Source organism: Lissotriton vulgaris, chromosome 2_1 (assembly GCF_964263255.1).
Source record: "Lissotriton vulgaris chromosome 2_1, aLisVul1.2, whole genome shotgun sequence".
Classification (NCBI taxonomy): Eukaryota; Metazoa; Chordata; class Amphibia; order Caudata; family Salamandridae; genus Lissotriton; species Lissotriton vulgaris.
Genome location: NC_141687.1, coordinates 208,592,320 through 208,612,379, shown reverse-complemented (window position 1 = coordinate 208,612,379; position 20,060 = coordinate 208,592,320). Strand labels below are relative to the sequence as shown.

Here is a 20,060-nt window from a genome sequence, read left to right as displayed (position 1 = left end):
ATTAGGATGTCGGGCGGACATCCGCCCGACATGCTTCCCTGCATTCCCCCCCGCCATATTACGATGGCGGAGGGGACCCCAGCGGTGGGAAACACCGCCCGCCTGTTTACCGCCCCGGTCGCCTTGCGGCCGGGGCGGAAAAGGGATAACATGGTGGCGGTGTCTATCAGACACCGCCAGCCAAAATAGAATAGGCATTTTTCAATGCCTGTCCGTGGCGGCGGCATGCGGTATTCACTCTAGGGGGCCCCCAGAGTGACGGCCAAAGGGGGGTGGCACACGGAGGGGTACCTGTGGTACCCTCCCTGCATTTGCATAATCGCAGCGGCAGGCACCGCGCGGTGCCTGCCGCTTCGATTATGCAAATGCGTGCATTGTTTTTAACATTGTGGCGGGAGGTGCAGTGAGCACCGCCCGCCACAATGTTAATTTGATGAATGCGCCCGCCACTGTGGCGGGCGCATCCTAATGCCAAATGTCGGGACCCCCGCCCTTTAGGCGGGCGGTCCCGATTTACGATGGGATGACGGACGGGCAAAGTCTGCCCGTCAACCTAATGGAGCCCCTATGTGTGGTGCAAGGAATGTAATGTGAAGGAGTGAAGTATATGTGATTAGTTAAAATTACCTGCCTAGTGAGTTGCAAATACTTTATTCTGGCTCCTAGGTGGTATAGCTAAAAATGGGGTAGAAATGGTAGGATACCTAAATTGTAATGGGTTTAGGTGTACCTAACAACTCCTGTCTGCCAACATGTTTCGTGCGTCCCCCTAGCACTTCCTCAGGGCTACACAGGGACCAGCCCTGTGTTTGCCACTCCTTATCCAAAGCCTAATAAGCTATTAAATACGAAATATTAATAATAATTAATTCAATGCTGCAAATAAATGAGGCATGCATCTGGTACCTACGCAACCAAACTTAATCATGTGGTCCTGTAAAATAAAAGGAAAACAATAGTGATAGTTATGGGGTATCAAGTTCCCCTTGTAATTTCACATGACACACATATTGCATGGAACTTTAAGAATATTGACTGTATTTCATGTGGCCCATTGATGTGAAGACGTTTTTGAAAACGTGGTTAAGCACCTCTTGGTGAGCACACAGTGAACACACACATAACACAACCACACTGTTGTGACTGCGCTCACACAAAGACATTTTTACATACATAAAAAGAGGCTTAACTGTGCCCCATGGAATCGGTAGGGGTACAATATCCTGGTAGATCTGGGAAAAAATAGAAGAATGGTGTCTGTTAGCCTTAGCTGTCTCCCTAGATAAATGTTTCCCAAAGGCTGGTAAAAGAACTAGGAGATTATCCCAGTGTCTGTGCCTCCAAAAACGCAACAAAAAACACTTACTTGCTGCCGGGATACCACAATCGGTCTCACCTAAGTTTATCTAGGGAGACAGCTAAGGCTAACATACACCATTCTTCTATTTTTTCCCAGATCTACCAGGATATTGTTGGAATGAAGGTAACAGCACGGAGGCCGATTTCGAATCATAAGAGATCAAATTCCTGAGTTTGAAAAATATCCGGATGCTCGGTGAAGACTAATTGTATTCATACACCCAACTCATACAAAGTTGGTCACGAAGAATAACTAACCAAAGAAAAAGTGTCTAAGAAGTAGCCACTCCTATCAACAACGGTGGTTCCTCCGTGCACACAGAAAATATTGTGTATTATCCTCAAGATTTAAAAACAACAGTGGAAACTATTTGAGAAGCTCACATCGAGTTGAAAAGCAATTGAAAAGCTCTCTCAACCGAAAATACAGATACGGAGTTAAATGTCCTTAATGTCCTGATGAAGGTGTTAAGATTGACTAGCACCGAAACGCCGCGTCGACTTTTTTAATACTTTGACTGTAATTTTATAGACTGTGCTACCACTTTTGGTGGTCTTTTTAATGTTTGGCATTATGTTTTAGAATGTAACCCAATTGGGAGGCTGTGAATAAATTTTGCACATTGTTTTTATAATTTAGTAGTATTTGCCAGTTACTTTAGTGTACTTTAGTTACTTACTTTGTTTTAGCTATGGAGCTTGTTTTGTAATACCCCCACTACCTTACATACACCAAAAAAAAAAACCCTCCCCCAGAAAAAGTTCTTTCAGCGTTCCTAGTCTGCTACGATTACTACAGGGACTTCCAATCTTTCTTAGGTCTTATTTAGTTATTTTAAAAACTGTAGAGAATCAGGAAATATCAAAACCATATTTGATACGTTGGCTACATTTGATTTTACTGACAGGTAAAATGGCTGGTTTCATAAGAATCTTTCCCAATATTTACCATCACATTTACCCACAGACGGAGAATGGGTGAAATCCTTTGATATATCAGCCCCCTTTCCTAGCGAGTCATTATTGATTGTAGGTGAATTGCCAAACACCACAGACTTTAAACATTCAATACAAGGGTTAGAAACAGGTATATGTGAAAAGAATGTTGTCACCAAGCATCCGAGATAGTGGTGAAAACATGACTCGAGACGTTGGTAAACATGGAACGCAGTTGTCACTGGAATGCTGCTGGAAAAAGTTCCTACCAAGTTCAATAAAGAGGAGTGATATTGCTTGTATTTGCAGTAATTCTGCTAAGTATATGAAAACGTTGTATGATGACCTGTTAAAATTGCTACCTGAGCTGAAGTGCTTTCCTGTAAGAGATCATGGTCACTTGCTAGATGGTATGCTGAAACGATCTTTATAATCTTCAGACTTAAAGAGGTCTGCTATTGATTTTGTAGTCTATTCTGGTACACTGTTTCGTTATGCCCGGGAACTAAAATGCAAATCTTTCTCATTTTGTGCTTTGTGTGGAATCAAATAAAGAGTCATCCTAACTGTATCATCTAACCAGTGGTTCTCAGTAACAGAAGCTGGGAAGCCATATTATCCATGTGGTGACCGTTTACGAAACTTTTGCTTAGTGATTATGTCAAAGGAAAAACATTTGATGATCTTTGGTCACACATTGATAGTGATGTGAAAAAAGTACTGCATGCTTAGGTTTTTACATGAAAAGATGACTGCTGTAGTGGACTTAATGAAAATACTAGAATCTGAAAACATCCTTGTCTACCAAGTGTTCAGTATAATAGGTGTAGATGTGAAACATTTCCTTGAGAGTAGGCTGGGCGACACTTTTTGTGACTTTGGCACTGCAACATTCAATTCAATATAAAGCTTTATTCGGTTGTAACAAACAGCCATAAAAGCATAGTAAACTTGCAAGTACATAAAAATATAGTTTAAAAAATATAACCATCATAGTAAGATTTCATAGGAATGACAGGTTCATTGTAGCATTGTGCAGTTTGCCAATTCTCCTAGTAACAGTGAAAAAATCATGGCAGTAATCTTTAAGGTGAGACTCCATGGAACAGAGCCTCCACGTGACGTACGTAAAGTGCGTGGTGCGTGCATGAAAAGATCATGCTAAAGTTAGGATCAATAATTAAAACAATAAAAAAAACAGCAATCATTTGCTGTGATAAGTTAAATACTAGTAAAATCAAGTCAAAGTTTGGCAGTTAAAACAAGTCATGATAAAAAATAAGCACCCCGTGTTAGTCCAAGTCTCGCCTGTGCCTAACAGCTAAACTCAGAAATTTCGCTATCGATTTAGCAAAATACTCAGGATCCAAACATTGCAGGGCGAGGAAAGCGGGACGGCACTTTCGTAGGCCAATAATTTTTAAGATCGGTATGAGCCAGCGTCTCCTCGATTCGTAATAGAATTTGCAAAACAATATTGTATGGATCGTGGATTGAGGGGAGATGTCGCCGCAAGGACAGGGTTGTAGGGTCTTTGCCCAGTTGTTAGTTGTGGCAAAAGTGACCAGATGGTGGAAAATATCTAGTCTGAACCTAGTTAGTAAAAATCTTTCATAACCTAAGAAGTTGAAAGTTAAATACGGCTGGACCGTCATAGTTGTTTGGATTAATAGCAAATGTTGCTCTCTAACTTTACTAACCTCGCTAGAGAGCCTCAGAGATTCTAAGTGGGCCAAACAAACGTTTTTGAACAAATTTCTCGGTAAAACAGCAATTAAGGTCGGGAATGATAATATTGTGACATGCCCAATTCATTGAGGAATTTCCTGATGTATGCAATCCACCCAATCTTATGAGCATTGTCTAAGGAAATACAGTCCTGTATGAACCTTTGGCAGAAAGTTGTTTCAGTAGAAGACCAAATGCGGTGCCATAGGAGAAGGGGTTGGATTTTAATTAAAATCGGTTATATAAGACAGGCCCACTTCCAAATGGCATGCATAGGTCGATGTGCCCTGTGGGACTGGAAGTAAAAATCTTTAAAAACTATCTTCTATCCTTTGTACTGCTGCAACCTTCCAGTAACCCCTCACACCAGCCCCATATATTGCAGTAGCTAAACATGTTGCCCTATAGATCTCTCCGAGTTCGGCCGGAGGCCGTCTGCCCAGTTTATTTACAAAATTAACCAAGGCAGCTGTCGCCCTCATAAAAAGCAGCTTCCTGGACTCAATGGCGTACTTCCAGGAGCATTTGTGATCGAAAACGATGCCCAAATACGGGTACGTAATTGTACTCTCAAGTTTTTGCTTATCAATATAGATGGCCTTAATATTCTTAATCCTGGAACCAGCGGACATGACAAACTTTTTTTAATATTGATCTTCAGGTCCAGGTTGGCCATAAAGGTACAATATCTCACGAGAGCACGCTGTAATTCCATGGGGGTACGGGCTAGAATGACAGCGTCGTCCGCATAAAGTAACACCGGTATTGGGCGTTTGTAAATGGTAGGAAGGTCCTGGCAACCTGTTACCATGGCTTGTTCCAGGCCATTGGTGTAAAGATTGAATAAAAACGGGGCCAGGACGCAGCCCTGCCTTACTCCCCTCTCTACTCTGAATGACTTTGTTAACTCGCCCCCCACGCCATACCTGACTCTAGCTGTGGGGTCTAAGTATAATTTGCGTAGGAAAGTTACAAGGGACACCTCTACTCCCATGTACGCTAAAAAAGTCCACAGCTTGATGTGACTCACGCAGTCGAAAGCTGCCGAGAGGTCGACGTACGCCATGTATAGAGCCCCCCCTTTCGCATTTACGTATTTGCCTATTAGGAGAGATAAATTAAGGGCTTGTTCAGTGGTGCCCAGACCCTCACGAAACCCAAATTGCAGGTCGGATAGGACTTGGTTATCGGACGCCCACTGCTGCAGACGCGCTAGGATAACGCGCCCAGCCACTTTCCCCAGCGAATCCAACAAGGAAATAGGCTGGTAACAAGAGGGTGATAGGCGGTCCCCTTTTTTTGAAAATGGGGACATGAATTGATTGGGACCAAGAGTCAACAAGCCCCAAGGCACATGATACTTGAAGGACCCTAGTTAAATTTGAAAAGATCCATTGGAACCCCGTCAGGGCCTGGCGCCTTTCCTTTCCTGTTAGCCAACAGTGCGAGTTCGGCCTCCTCGTGAGATATGTGGATGGCTAACGGGAAGGGATTTAACTTTGGTCTAATGCTGGTCAAAACTGGGGTCGTTTGCGTTGCGGTTAATGGGAGGCCGAATATCCGCTCAAAATATTCAACCCAGAGCTGTTCATCGATCGCAACGTCAATACTGGGGTTAGTCCTTGGATCTGATAAAAATGGCGACTAATGACCTTCCAGAAGGAGGCACTATCCCTCAGGGTGTATGAATTGTGCAGTTGATCCAAGAGATCTTTTTTCAATTCCTTCCTGCATTTTAAGGCCCGGTTATAAATGTTCCTAAGAGTAGCAATTTTCTTTGGGTCTCTATCCTTTTTGTGTAAGGCTAATTTCAGGTTCTGATGGGCAGTTGTACAGCTACTATCAAACCATCCCTTAGTTCTGTACTTACTGGTTTTCAGGTTAACAAATAGAATTTCCTTTACTGATTTTAATAATATTGCAAAGTTAGCCATAACTCCCTCATTAGTGATAGCAGGATCGAGACATTTATCGATCACTGATCTTGAGTTTCTGACCAGTCTCGCAGTAATATCCAACGGGTCCACTTTTTCCCACTTAACTGAATAACCATTTAACCTATCTAGTATCAGGTTATTTTGACCAAGGGTCCTCATAATATCATACCTGTCGCATTTCTGTGGGATTTTTAATATGATACTATTTGGATAGTGGTCACAGATAATAATGTCATGGGTCTTACATTTCAATATTTGGGGTCCTGCTTTGACGGAGATAAAGATAAAATCAATTATGCTCAACCTTCCTCTACCATTGAAGGTGGGAATAAGAGGTATGGAGGGATTCACCATATCATTTACAAGGGCGAGGTCAAGGCCGCAAAGAGTTTCATTCAAGCAATCCCCAATTAAAGTGTGAGGGAAATGAGTTACCGGATTATCGTATTCATCCACAACGCCACAGACTATATTTACACTGTGATTGCATAGAGTTTGATTGAAATCCCCTCCCCAGATTATAGCCACTTCCTTAGTGGCTTTGTTAAGTAGTTCATGGAGGGAGAAAAATATTTCTTTTATAACTTTTGTTAGATCGTCTGTGGGGAGATTATTATAAAAATTCACCATTATAAGGGCGTTGGTTTTACTCTGGTGTAGAATGAGTATTTGGAAGTTTAATTCCAATTTAATAGGGACTATATTCGTGAACTGCAAGACATTGGACATGAAAATAGTCAGACTGCTCTTTGCTCTGCCAGAGGGTGATGGTAGGGCTGGAGAAAATTATGTTTTAAAGCCCTCTAGGTGTATCTCAGATGTCGCCCATGCTTATTGCAAACACAGGATACTAAAATTATGGACAAAATTGAGCCAGGTGTCATTCACCACCTTAGCGCGCAGACCAGCGACATTGCAGTATAATATTTTCAGGGACGGGTTTTTCTGATTAATTGCAATTTCACGGTCTAAACCCATGATTTTCTCATGATGACTAATCTGGGTCGTGGTAGACAATGTTTCTTCATTAGCAATAGTGCTTTGGTTTAGGTTAATTGGATATTCAATAGGGGCATAGGAGTTAGACATTATGTTAGAAGTCGGACCCTCTGACTCAAGTCAGTCCACCCTTTCCAGCTCAGAGAGCTTATCAAAATAGTTGAAAGTTGGGATGTTATATCTAGTTCTAGTCCCCTCCATCAGTTCCATATTCGGTTCCCCTATAGCACATAGTTTTTGGTGTTGCGGGGGCGGAGGGGGAAGTGGGGGAGTGGGGAGGGGGGGGGGGGTAATTGGGGGTAGAAAAAAAATCAAATCTCTGGTATGGATTCCACTGTCGCCAAACTGAATAGGCCAGATACATATGTGATGGACCACCCGTCTATCCCTGAAGTTGATGATAATACAGTCCCCCGGGAAATCTTTTCTTCTGTGGCCCACCCAACTTAATCTCCTGGCAAATAAAATTTCTCCACACATATTTGGCGGGAGTGGCCTGTTCTTGTTTAACCAGTGGGCAGCTTTGTTTCTTAGCTCTGGGTAAGTTTCTGATTTTTCTTGGCCCAACTACGGGACACCAGCTAGCACTACAGTGCATGGGGATGATTGTGGGGGTAGGTCAATATGTGGGAATATCCTCTTTGCTTTAGCAGCTATGGGTAAATCCTTGCCTACACAAATATTTTTATTCTCCTGTCCCGCGGGTTCTATAACCTTATCCAAACCACCCTCCCCTATTTGCACACCCTCGCCTTCAACCGCCCTCAGCACCCTCAGAGAAAGCCTACCAGTCTCATCGGTGTTATTCATTTGTTGGGCGGCTGAAGGCCTGGGGGCAGATGGTGACGGGATTATGTTGTTGGATCCACTGTTTTGGGCTCTGGAACATGTTTGGGGTTCCGCGGGCTTGCTGTGTGCACCATCCACAAGTTGCCTTTTAGTATTAGAACTAGATATCATTACTTGCTCCAGGTTATCAATTTTTTCGCACATCCACTTTACCCTTTCCAAGAGTGGAGCCATTAGGGATTTCATGAGATGTTCAACTTTATCCATGAGCCCCTCATTATGTAAGTGGCATAATAAAGGGGAAACTGATTTTTCTACCATTAAAACATTAGGTAAAGGGGTATTAGTCGGTATGAGGGTTGAGGTTAAAGGATCTTGTGGTTGTTTGACAGCATTTTTGGGTACTTTAGGGATTTTAGCTGTTTTTGGGCATCTTCCCTTCTGACTAGTCCCACCGCGTTTCCTTTTGTTTGCGGGGCCTTGCCCGTTGGCTGTTACCACTAAATTTGCATTTGCTTTAGGTTTTATTGGAAGAAGCATTAGTGACTCGTTGGATGTAACATCTAGGTCTGAATCTGGGCTCGAGTCAGTATCGTTATCCTCCCTGATTATGTTTAGGTTAGGTGACGCCTCGATTGAACGCTCAGTTCTGATTCCCACTCTAGTCCCATTATTGGATGATTCATTCCCATCATTCGTTGGAGTGGTGGCTGTTGCTATGGGGCCCAAGGAGGAACGTCTGTTATAAAGAGGTTCCAATGACAGGCGACGCTCAGTGATGGCGATTTCTTTTTCCAAGACTGATCTAGCCCTGGTTATGGACTGTTCCATGGTGCCAGTAACACTCCCCGCTGTAGTTAAATTCCTCCGTTTACGTGACATTTTACCCCCATCTAATGATAACAAGTATTTTCAATGCAACCTAGTATTAGCTGCGTATCTGAAACAAATGTCAAAAGTAAACAAACATTTAATGATGCAATGAACACAGTGAAATCTTACGCTAAAGTCCAAGTTGCAAATGAAAGAGGGGTAGCCCGGCCCGCCCTTGGCCCAGGCTTCTCCCGGGACGCTCCCGCGCAGCGGTAGGGGAGGTTGACTAAATAACGACAGCAGGGGGTGGTGCTCAAAGCCCCGATTCAGGCGTGGGCGGTGAGGGGAATCCTGGGACTATGAATCCGAACAATGTCAGCACTCGCCCCCGAAAATCTGCCCTGGTGCAGTGACGATACAAAACTGGGCAGGTATGTTCCTTCACCCATCAGCTCCGTAAGGGCAAACACAAGAGTTCCACACGTAGCACCTCAAATGCTGTGGCACCCGCTGGAGAGTCATACGCCTCCCCGGCAGCCTTGCGTGTACCCACGAAGCTTGCCGAGGTCTGGTCCGTTATGGTCTTTCAGTTCCTGGGACGCTCTCTGGTCCTGGCTGTTCTCTACCCGCCTGCAGCCGAGAATCGCCGAGATCCGCAGGTCATGGGAAAACGCAGGGGGCGGGAGGCCGCTGCCAAGTTCCAGTTCGTTCACCACTCCCCTGCCCTTGTGTCAGATCGCAGCTCCTGCAGCCGCAGCGATTCCCGAAGCCGCAACCGCAGCCCCAAATCGATCCGCTGGTAGTCTGGCAGATTTGGCAACTACGAGCCCCGAGCCCGCTTGCTCCTACGGCACCTCTCTCCTCCTCGCTCGCTCGCCTGCTGGCACTGCAACATGCTCCATGTTAGAATTCTTGCCCCTAGTAAGCAAAGAAATGTTGCGGAGCTATTCAGAAAATTTTATTTTACAGTCTATGGGAAATGACTTGCAGTGATGCATAGACATGTCCCTTCACCAACCATGGCATTTGGAGTTAATGAAGCCTCACTGAGGTACTCTGCACAAGTTTCTTCTGAATTTTCTCCAGACTTTGAAAAGTACTGCTTCATATTTGACCGCTTCAATAACTGAGGGCATATGCGCCCAATTCAACGCATATGTTGAGGAACATGGCCTAGACAATCACAATCTTTAGGTGCACCAGTAGTGGCATGGAAAGCTATGTCATTGGCCAGAGTTAGCAAATTGTGTGCTGGCTGTTTAGGCATTGCCGGTCTCAAGTACCAATGTTGAGAGGGCCTTTTCACAGATAAAAGTTTACAAAGGAAGGAAAGAGCGAGCGGCACGACCAAAGACTCACTAAAGAAGTATTGTATTGTGTACTACAATAAGTTTGATTTGTAAAAATGTATTTGGACCTCATATACCCTGTACACATGCTATCTATACACATGCACTAACAGTGCAGAAAGCAAGCAATAATTAAAAGCAAAACTTTTCATAAACACCGGAAAAACACTGTTTCTGTTGTTTTTGATGGTGTGAAAATGTGTATCTACTGATAACCACTGTTTTTTAAGGTATTGAAAAAACTGGAAAACCCCACCAGAATTTACCAAAAATAGAAACTAATAACAGGAAGGCCTAAATATGATCTAAAGGTAAAGTCACTGGCGAGCAAAGGGCACTTTAGAAGTTGCTGCTTTGGTTGCCCAAGGTTTCCTCACAGATAGCCTCTGCCCTCCTGGGGAGATGTGTGAACGACTCCGAGGGAAGATAACTATAGTGGCCTGCCACTGGAAGTGGTGTTGCCTCCTCCCAGGCAGGAAGCCATAATAAGTGGGTTAGCTCAAAAGGTGAGCTTCAAAGGTGAGACCATTTGGGAGAGGGGTGCCCTATTGTTTCATTATACAGGCTGGCACTCGGCAGGAGAGGGTGAGCCAGTTGCCACACCAGTTTTTCAGGGGTATGTAAGCCCAGCCTCTGGGTTTGGCTTGGGCACTCTGGACACCAAAGAGACGTTCTACCATGTTGGAAGTGGGCAGAACATCCTGAGATAGTCAGAAGCACCACTTAGCAGGAAGTAGACATCAGGGGGGAGCGAATCTGGCAGCCCATTCACTACCAACTGCATCCTACCCTGAGGGCATTTACTGAGCATAAATTCTGAACCACTGGCACCCAGAACTCAGATCTCAACTGGAATGGACAAAGGACTAGAGAAGGGCTGCCCTGCTGAAACATTGAACCAGAACTGGAATGGACTCACCTGCTGAGCCTGGTGACTAACAAAAAAAGAAGGGACTGTGCCTGCTGTGTCTTGCTCATGGAAAAGTTGTCTCTGGAGTCCTACTAAAGCAAGAGACTCCAAGGGTCAGTTGGCTGATCTGTTTGCAGCTCAGGGCCACCATAGCTGAGGAAGCCTGCTGGGGCAAGTTGGTAGCCCAGAATCAATATTCAACCACCAACCGCCGCCATGCAGAGACCAGGACTTGACGTTCAAAGTTGCACCCGAGTCTGCTGGACCAGCAAGAGTCGCTGAAGTGCAGGTGAGTCACCCAGAATCCAAGTTATTGCCCAGGACAGGATATGGCTGTAACTGCTATATCGAGCGACTGGTAGTCCAGTGGTGACTGGACTTCAGCTAGAACCAAGAATACTTTGAGGGATGTAGACTCTGTGGCCAGGACTGCCTCACCCCCTCTGTAGATTGAGGAGTGGCTGCAGGTAGACCCCCATCAACAGCATTGCATCCATAGCATCCTTAAGCATCTACAGCATCCCCTATCCCTTGCATCAGGACCTCTATCAATGGAACCTACAACGAAAAACAAAAGTGCCTACAACTGACTGAAGACTGCTTCACCTCTTGAGATAACTGTTTCTGAGGTTCTTTACTGGTCCCCCTGACTGGATCCCTGTCGGAGCTGGTCACCCAAAGTAACTCTAACCAACTGCAATACAAACAAAGTTTTTGCTTAAGAAGTTTTAGGTGTCAAATTCAACAAGGCTTGTTCGTGGTTGAGTGAAAAGTGCTTATTTACTATACTCTGTAAAGTCTATATCTCCGGAACCCTCTGGTGGTTTGTGATCCCCTACTCGCTCTTGTACAGACCTCTGTAATGTTTAGTTCACAGTCTCACAATTATATTATTTACAACAAAATCATTGCTGTTACTCATTTATATACTACTACTAACAACCATTGACAAAGCCAATAATCCCGGCTGCTTTTTGGCGTATGTCAGTTATTGTGTTATATAGAGTTTAGAGAGGAACCAAAATACAGATCGGGTGGCACAAGTGAATCACAGAAATGTAGTGTCCGGGTTTAAGCCACACCCTTTACTTACGTAGACCAATACCTTCCAGAGATCACACCCAACACTTTTTTAATCCCGCTTAAAGTCCTGAAGCTACTGCTATAAATAACTGGCTTATTGTTTTTTTTTTGTTCATCTGTCATTTTTTTTTTTAATTCTCTGTCACTTGTCTCCATTTGATCCGTTCAGACGTTTTTAACTACACCCACCCTCCTCAGCGCACTGTTTGAGCTGGTTTCTAATGTTTCTTTTACAACCCCTCGTGCCATGTTTTATTGTCTGTATTTCTTCAGTAGCGCTCGCTTCCTCGGTGCCGCCTTCCGCTGCGAGAGACGGGAGCGGCGGCCGTGATTGGCTTCCGCCCGCCTCGGCCTCCTCCCGCGCCGCTGTACTTACATCCTTCATCCGGCTGCGGCCGCGGCCTTCTGTCGGGGAGCTCTAGACTGCGGCGTCTCTCGCAATCAATGCCGCTGAAGTAGCGCCAGGAGCGGGAGGCCGTGGGCCTGTGAGCCGCGCCTGCCTGCGACAAGCACTTGAAGGCCTGTCTCGAGAAACTCCTGCTGCGACACTACCTCCAAGCATGCCCCGGGTAGCGTGTTCCGAAGGACGGTCTCTCACGCGCTGAGGGCTCTACTGAGAGGAAAAGCAGCGGGTTGCTGTGATTCACGAACCAGTACTGACGTGCGTGTCTCGTGCACTGGGCCCATCAGCCTTGTAAGGTTAGAGGGTGCGACTAGAGCTGCGAGGCCACGGCAGCAGCGTGGCGTTTGTGTGCATTGAAACAGGTGCGCACAACTACATCCCTTCGCCTCCTGACCCAACAAAGTGACTAATAAACGAGCAATGTAGCCCTTCGACAATACACCTTTTATTATGCGCAGCTGCCAGGTTTCACAGTTCAATCCGTGGTGACGTGCTGCTCCAGGATTTTAAAGTTCCAGAACAATGAGAAAAAAAAGCCTGACTGGTTTGGAGGCATGGACCTGAGAAACTTGGCAGGTCTGATACAGTCTGGTCCATGGAAGACCTTTTCAGTTATGTGCTTTTAATCACAAACTATATCTCAGTGGAAGTAAAGTAAGACTATTACACCAGAAATACATATTTTCGTAACATGAAAACCCAGGAATGGAATGGAAAGTGTCTGTGATGATGTGTGAGGTGGCGGACTCTAGCGCAATGCCTCTGGAGACTGGAAGGGGTTTAAGGGTGGGTGGGTGCATGCCTGTCCTGACCCACTGTGCATCCCCCTTTCTCTCGGTGAGAGTGTGGTTGGCTCATCTTTCTTTAGTGAGCCTGGTGAGTGAGAAGCACAAGTCCCTCATCAATAGGACCACAGACCATGTGCGTACAGAACCAGCCCTTCAGCAATGGATCAGTGTACGAGCACTAGTTCTTCAAAGGGCACTGTCTTAGAGAAGGACCAGTCCTTGTCAATTGGCCAGGTCAACAGAGCAACTGCCCTTCAGTAATACCATTCACTAGTAAGGCCAAGAGCACAGCTGCAAATTCGAGAATCCTGCAGGAAACAAAAATAAGGCCTTTATGTCCCCATACCAGGTGTGTGACATTTACTACACATCACCAAAGATGCCCGTTGCCCATGAAGGAACCACTATTTGTTAAGAACTATTCCAACTGTGGCCAATGGCTAGGGGGCTGTTGAAGTCTGGCCCTTTAAGGTTTAATCAGGCAGGCGGTGTGGAGCAAGGATAGGGATGAAGACAGTGAAACCAAGGGATACTAACTACTTGCTAGTACAACTTCATTTTTATTGAGTAGGCGTATACATTGGGCTATTAGCTGGTTATAGATGGGAGTTGTCCTCTTTCCCTTATGACCCCGGGAGGACTAAGCCCTTCAACGTCTATTGGTGTTTCTGTGACCCTTATCCTCCCTGGCTAAGTCAAGACCCTCTCAGTGCAGCAAAGCTAGGTATCGATCCATGAGTACTAAGCCTTAGACTGACCTGGTGTTCAGTTGGCAATTCTTCTTTTTAGGTTATCGCTTTAATCATCTTGTGGCTGAGTGCAGTCCTACAATGCTTTGCCTCACTCACTAGTGTTCAGGTGGCCTTCCCTGCTTTTGTATCACTGTGTCTGGAACAATAGCCACACCACAGATCATGCTCACTCATTTGCTTCACACAGGAGCTAAACACAGTCCGTCTGGAAGAATTTCTTCCACCACCAATAAAACAAAGTCACAGCTCCTTCTGCCTCTAGGGGTGGGGCGGGGGGGAGACAAACAGACATATACACACACGTGAACAATCTCTCAAATCATTCCCTACTCAGAATTATACAGCACTTTGCTGCTTCACAGTTAGGTTTGTGCTGTAGTTCTAGTACCTAAGTGGTGAGGATTTAGCCCCAGTTCAAGTCTAAGTTCATCTCTCCGGGTCCTTTCTATGTACACTTTGTGCTACTTACCAGCATTGAGGTGACACTCCTTAATCTGGAACTGCAGCTCGTTCTCATTAGGGATGTCCTTCCACGTTGCTAGGAAGACCTGACGCTCTGCAAAAAGAAGATAGCACAACGTTAGAAAGCCAGTCCTACAGGGATAACTTTCAGTTGGACTGGGCGTCAGAAATAAGAATGCTACCTTCCAGGCAAAACTACCGAAGAAGGAAGAGAGCAGTATCTGAACAAACAGTTCTATGAGAGAGACAGTGTTAGATAGAGAAAAATAGCAAGATAAAGAGAGTGTGGATCAACGAGTATGTGTTTCGAATCCAGACTGCAAAACACACATACAGCTGGTGCTTTAAGACACTATCTGCTCTGTCTCTGCTCTATGTACCTATGCAATTGTACCAACATCTTGTGCCTGATCATTCACGCAGTGTAGTTGTTAGTGCCTTGATTTTCTATCATCCATCTGATGAAATCCTCTCCACAGTCCCTTCCATGCTTATTTACAGAGGGAGGGACAACACTTTATAGCCTGGGAACTGTATTTACTGGCAACATATGCAATCAGAAGATCGCATATGTTGCCAGTAAATATAATTTAAAAAATCCATACTGCTGCAATGTATGGATTTTGAAGGACAAAACAAAAGTACGAGAAGCATCTCCATCCTAATATGCATAGCTCCTGATGCTTTATGGTCTATAACAGTTAAAGATAGCCAAGGCGAAGTTATTGAAGGGTCTAATAAGGCAGCAATAGGGTTGTGCTCGTTTCTGGGCCAATTCTACTAAGATCAGTTAATGGCATGATGAACCGACAATCTAAAGTTGAAGCATTTGCCCTGACTGACGAGAGCTTCTGCAAGCTGTAGGGAAGATTTCGATTGAGAATTACAGAAGTGCGGACAGTAAGTTTGCCCTGGTGCCTTGGTTGTGGCCCAGAGAGGTGGGTGGTGGCAGTAGTGTGTGACTTAGCAAAGCATAAATAACAAAGGCAGGAAGAGAAAGGGGCATGTTGTTGTGGAGGTAGCATTCTTTCAGCATGGTTCTCGATTACCTCTCTGTCCATAGAGCAAGGAAAGAGTCTTGTAAGTAGGGAAATGCCTTAGCGTGTAGGGCCAAGAAGGGAAAACTATTCCAAAGGTAAGGTGGCCATGCTTATAATTCTGGTAAGGATCTTGACCCTAGTATAAGGGACACAGTACATTTTGTAGAGGATTCAGGGTATCATAACCGGACATTCCAATTAAAGATATTTCTATTGGTGGAATATTCTCACAGGTGTGATAATAGGGAAAATGTCGGATGATTTAGGTGCAAAGTACATCACTGCTGAAACAAAACTATATTTGTGTAAACTGCAAGAGGTCGTGGAGGCGCTCACTTTCATAAAAAATGGTAAAGAGACTTAGGGGCTATCAGTATGAACCAGCCAGGGACCACCATCTGTTTTGTGGACCGGGAGACGTGAAGTAAGAGAGACGTGCTGAAACTTGGAGGTGCAACAAATGACTGTCCCAATTGGACGATGTTTAGGTAATTCTAGAATGGTATGGCTGGTTAATGGAAAGGAAAGGCTTGTGAGAACATTGCTAGTGTTTTAGTACTACACTTGAAAAACTTTCAGTACTTTTTAACCCCATAGGATAGAAAGCGGGGATAAATAAAGCCAGATTAAGATAGGATTTCATTTTTTTAGACTGAGAGGAAACATACCCACTGCAGTCTAAAGTGACAGGCTAAGAGGAACCATACTCACTGCCGTCTAAAGTGACAGATAAGAGGAAACACCAACTGCAGTTTAAAGTGACAGTTAAGAGGAAACTTACCTCCTGCAGTCTAAAGTGAGAGCGCAGAAAGCTAAAGAATATGGGAATATTTTCTGTGGGCTGTGACAGGCCAACGGAGAGGTGGAATTGCTTGCAACACTCACCCATCTTGCCATCCTCCACAAATAGAACATTTAGAGGAATGAGACAACTGAAATAGAAGACATCAATGTTGTTCTTCACAGCCACCTGCACAAAAAAGAATGACAGCAGTGAAATTTTGAATCAACCAACAAAAAGCATAAATAAGCACTGAAATAAGCAATTCAAGAGCGAACGACTTATGAGAGGAGACCTTTAGGAAGCATGCAGACGTGGGAGAACAGATTCCTCCAACCATTTTTGCACCACGCACTTCATTGAACAATATGAATACAAAAATGGATGTTTGTATTTTTACCTTTCTTACAGCTTTGACTGACTGATTAAGGAGTTGTGTAAAGTGCACTGTGACCCAAGAGGGTGTCTTGGCACTACGTTTTCCTGGTCATTTGGGATGAGTAAGAAGTGCGGTGGGTGAGATGTACAGGAGGAAAGCATGTGTTACTGGGCCACATGCTAAAGAGCGCCTTGAGAGCTTCACAAACCTGCACCTCTTCTCGGAGGGAGGTGGATGCAGGTCTTTTCTCTAGCTACTATGCTACATTCCTTAGATGTGTGTGGAAACAAAGACAGTCACATTCTTACCTGCCAACTCACACTGTGCCACAGTGTGTCACACAATTTCAGCTCCCTTTGCACGGTCACCCAGCAAAGAGCCGAAATCACAGGGTGGCTGGAAAGACGAGCTGGAAACCACAGCACAAAGTGGCTTTCTAGCTTGATTTTCTAGGCAGTAAGCCGCTGATGTGCATAAAGGAGGGTGAAAACAACACAGGACATTGGCTACAGCCTCAGCGACCCTTTGTTTTTCGGGGGAGAGGGTGGTGAGCTAGGTGGAGGGCAGAGTGCCTCTTAGGTAGGCCTAGGCACAAGGCCCCACCCCCTCTGCACACTGAAATTTATTTACAAGTTGGAAGGTTGAATGTACACATTTATGAAGGGATGTGTGCTTCAGAGGGCTTTTGAGAAACTGGATTTTTGTTGGAGTACCTCCTTACTTTTTGCCTGGTATTTGATGCAACTTTGACTGAAGTGTACTGAGTTTCTGCTAACCAAGTCCCCAGTAAAGGTGTTTTTTCAGAGAACTGTACATAGGTTTCCCACAATTGACAATACCTTTAGCGCTCTCTGTAAGTACCTTGTAAATGGTACCACTGGTAACTAGGGCATGAGGTACTAGAGAATGTCCCGAAGGGTAGCAGCAGAAATTGTGCCACCCAAAGGGACCCCCTCACCAAGCACATGCAAGGCTGCCATTGCAGGCTGCATGTCTGGGTGTAGACAAGAGTGAAAACAGGATATGTCACACATCTATGTGTGAATGTCTGACATAATATCGACAGACAGAATATCGAAATACAAAAATATCGGCACAAAAATATCGACATCAAAAATATCGGAGTCATATCTTCATAAAGGTAAGTACAAAAATATCGAAAAAATAATATCGTAGTACAAAAATATCGAAATTAAAAATATCGTTTTTTAAAATGTATTAATAATAATGTAAAAATAATTTTAAAATACATATAATTTTACAAATATTAAATAAAAATATTAAAACAAAATTAAAACTAATACATTTAAAATAAATAAAACACTTAATAATTTAATGTAATTTTTTTTAATTTCATTTAATTGATTTAATGTAATTTTTTTTATTTTTACCCTGTACGCCTGTACCCCAAAAACCCAAAACTGACCCTGAACCCTAAAAATATCCCTAAAAATACCCCTTTACCCAAAAACTGAAAACTGACCCTGAACCCTAAAAATACCCCTTTACCCAAAAACTGAAAACTGACCCTGAACCCTAAAAATACCCCTTTACCCAAAAACTGAAAACTGACCCTGAACCCTAAAAATACCCCTTTACCCAAAAACTGAAAACTGACCCTGAACCCTAAAAATACTCCTTTACCCAAAATTAATTAATATCATTTAATTACCAATTAATTATTAATTAACAATAACAATAAAGTAAATATATTAGCACATTAGCTGTAATTAATTTAATTTAATAATTAATATTATTTTTCCCAATTAATTAATTAAGAATAACAAAATTATATATAAAAAAATTACTCTAATTAATGTAATTAACTAATTAATATTAATTAATTACCAACTAATTAATAATTAAAAATATGTACACAATTATATTAATTAATTAACTAATTAATATAAATTAATTACCAATTAATTATTAATTAAAATATGTACAAACATATATTAATTAATTAATTATTATTAAATTACTTCCCACCCTATTCCCCTATAAACCCATAACCCGCTACAGAACATATTTATCAATTAATCAATTAATTAAAATTAATTAAAATGTAATTCTCAATTAATTAATTAATAATTCCTACTAATTAATAATTAATTTAACATAATTAAATTACTTCCCACCCTATTCCCCTATAAACCCACAACCCGCTACAGTAGTAAAAGACAATATTTAATTAAATTACATTAAAAATAAATAATAAAACATAATACATACAATATAATATACACTAAATTTATTTACAAAATTGATATTAGTAACATCAAAGTTATTTATTTCGATATTATTGACATCGATATTTAAAACTTCGATATTACTGATATCATACTAATATTGATATTAAGACTGTCGATATTACTTACCTTCGATATTTTGTCCCATCGATATTTAAACTTCGATATAATTGTATATCGAAATTTAAAACTCGATATTTTGTCTGTGTACCCTATGTGTGCCATATTCCTAACGCTGCCTGTAATATTTGCAACTCACCCCTACAGCAGTCCTGAAAACCCTAAGGCAGGGGGCTGAATATTATATGTGAGGGCATACCTACATGACAATTATGCTCCTGTGCTGGTCAGTCCTTTTACTGCCATACAAGTGACCGGGGAAGCCATTGTAAAATGTGCTGGACCCTGGTGAAAATGAGTTCACCAGCTACTTGATGGCTTCACTGAAAATAGGGATGTTTGATACCAAACATCTTGTATTGGTAAACCCACACTGATGCCAGTGTTGGATTTACCAATACTTGCACCCAGGGGGCACCTTAGAGGTGCCCCCTGAAAACCTACCAGCCTCTGGTGTACTTGCGGAGTGGTTTCTGCCAGATGGTGTTCTGGCCTCCTAGGGTGAGAGGCTTTTGCTCTCAGGAGACCTAGAACACAAGCCTGTCCGGGAAGAGGGCGTAGCAACCCCTTCCACAGGATGACCAGCTGATTAGCCTCCTGGGGCTGGCAAGTTTCAAAGAGCTACCACCTTTGGAATGAAAATCTGGCTCCCCTCACAGGAGAGGAAGCCACACCCCCCATCCCGGACCTCCTTAGCACCCGCACAGATGGCAAAATTAACCAGTCAGGTAGGCCACCTCCAGGCTAGTATCACCTCAAAGGCGGGCTACTGTGAGGTGGACTCAATTTTTCGGAAGTAGTGATCGTTGTGGTGGCATACATAGGAATTCTGGGACAGGGTTATGCCCATTCTCCACAGGAAGGGTCTTACAGGGGGCATAATGACCCCAAGGGTCAGTAGCCAATCGTCTACAAACCTACACTGCTCTAATGCCCCCTAATTAAGTATTTAGGGGAGCCCCTGGCACCAGAGAAGCAGAACTTGAAGACCTAAGAAGAGAGTGGATACCAAAGAGCTGCAAAAGCAGAAAAGAGAGAAGCAGCAGCTGACCGGATACCAACCCTGCCGGACTGTCTGCATACCTTGTGGAAAACTGGGCCAAAGTCAACTCGGCCTGTAGTTGTGGACTCCAGAAACCTGGAAGGATTGCCTGCTCTCGAAAAAGACTCAAGACCTCCTTTG

The 20,060-nt window shown here is 43.5% G+C and overlaps 1 protein-coding gene across 1 annotated transcript in view; it reads right to left on the bottom strand.

Annotated features, from left to right (window-relative positions):
* The window catches only part of LOC147729846 (AP-1 complex subunit beta-1-like), a 102,974-nt gene that overhangs the window by 28,739 nt on the left and 54,175 nt on the right, over positions 1 to 20,060 (bottom strand). Inside the window, exons 6-7 of the mRNA XM_086954042.1 lie at positions 16,234 to 16,318; positions 14,316 to 14,402 (exon numbers count right to left, since the gene is read on the bottom strand). Of these exons, the coding sequence (XP_086810168.1) occupies positions 14,316 to 14,402; positions 16,234 to 16,318 (172 nt within the window). The remainder of the gene's footprint in view (positions 1 to 14,315; positions 14,403 to 16,233; positions 16,319 to 20,060) is intronic.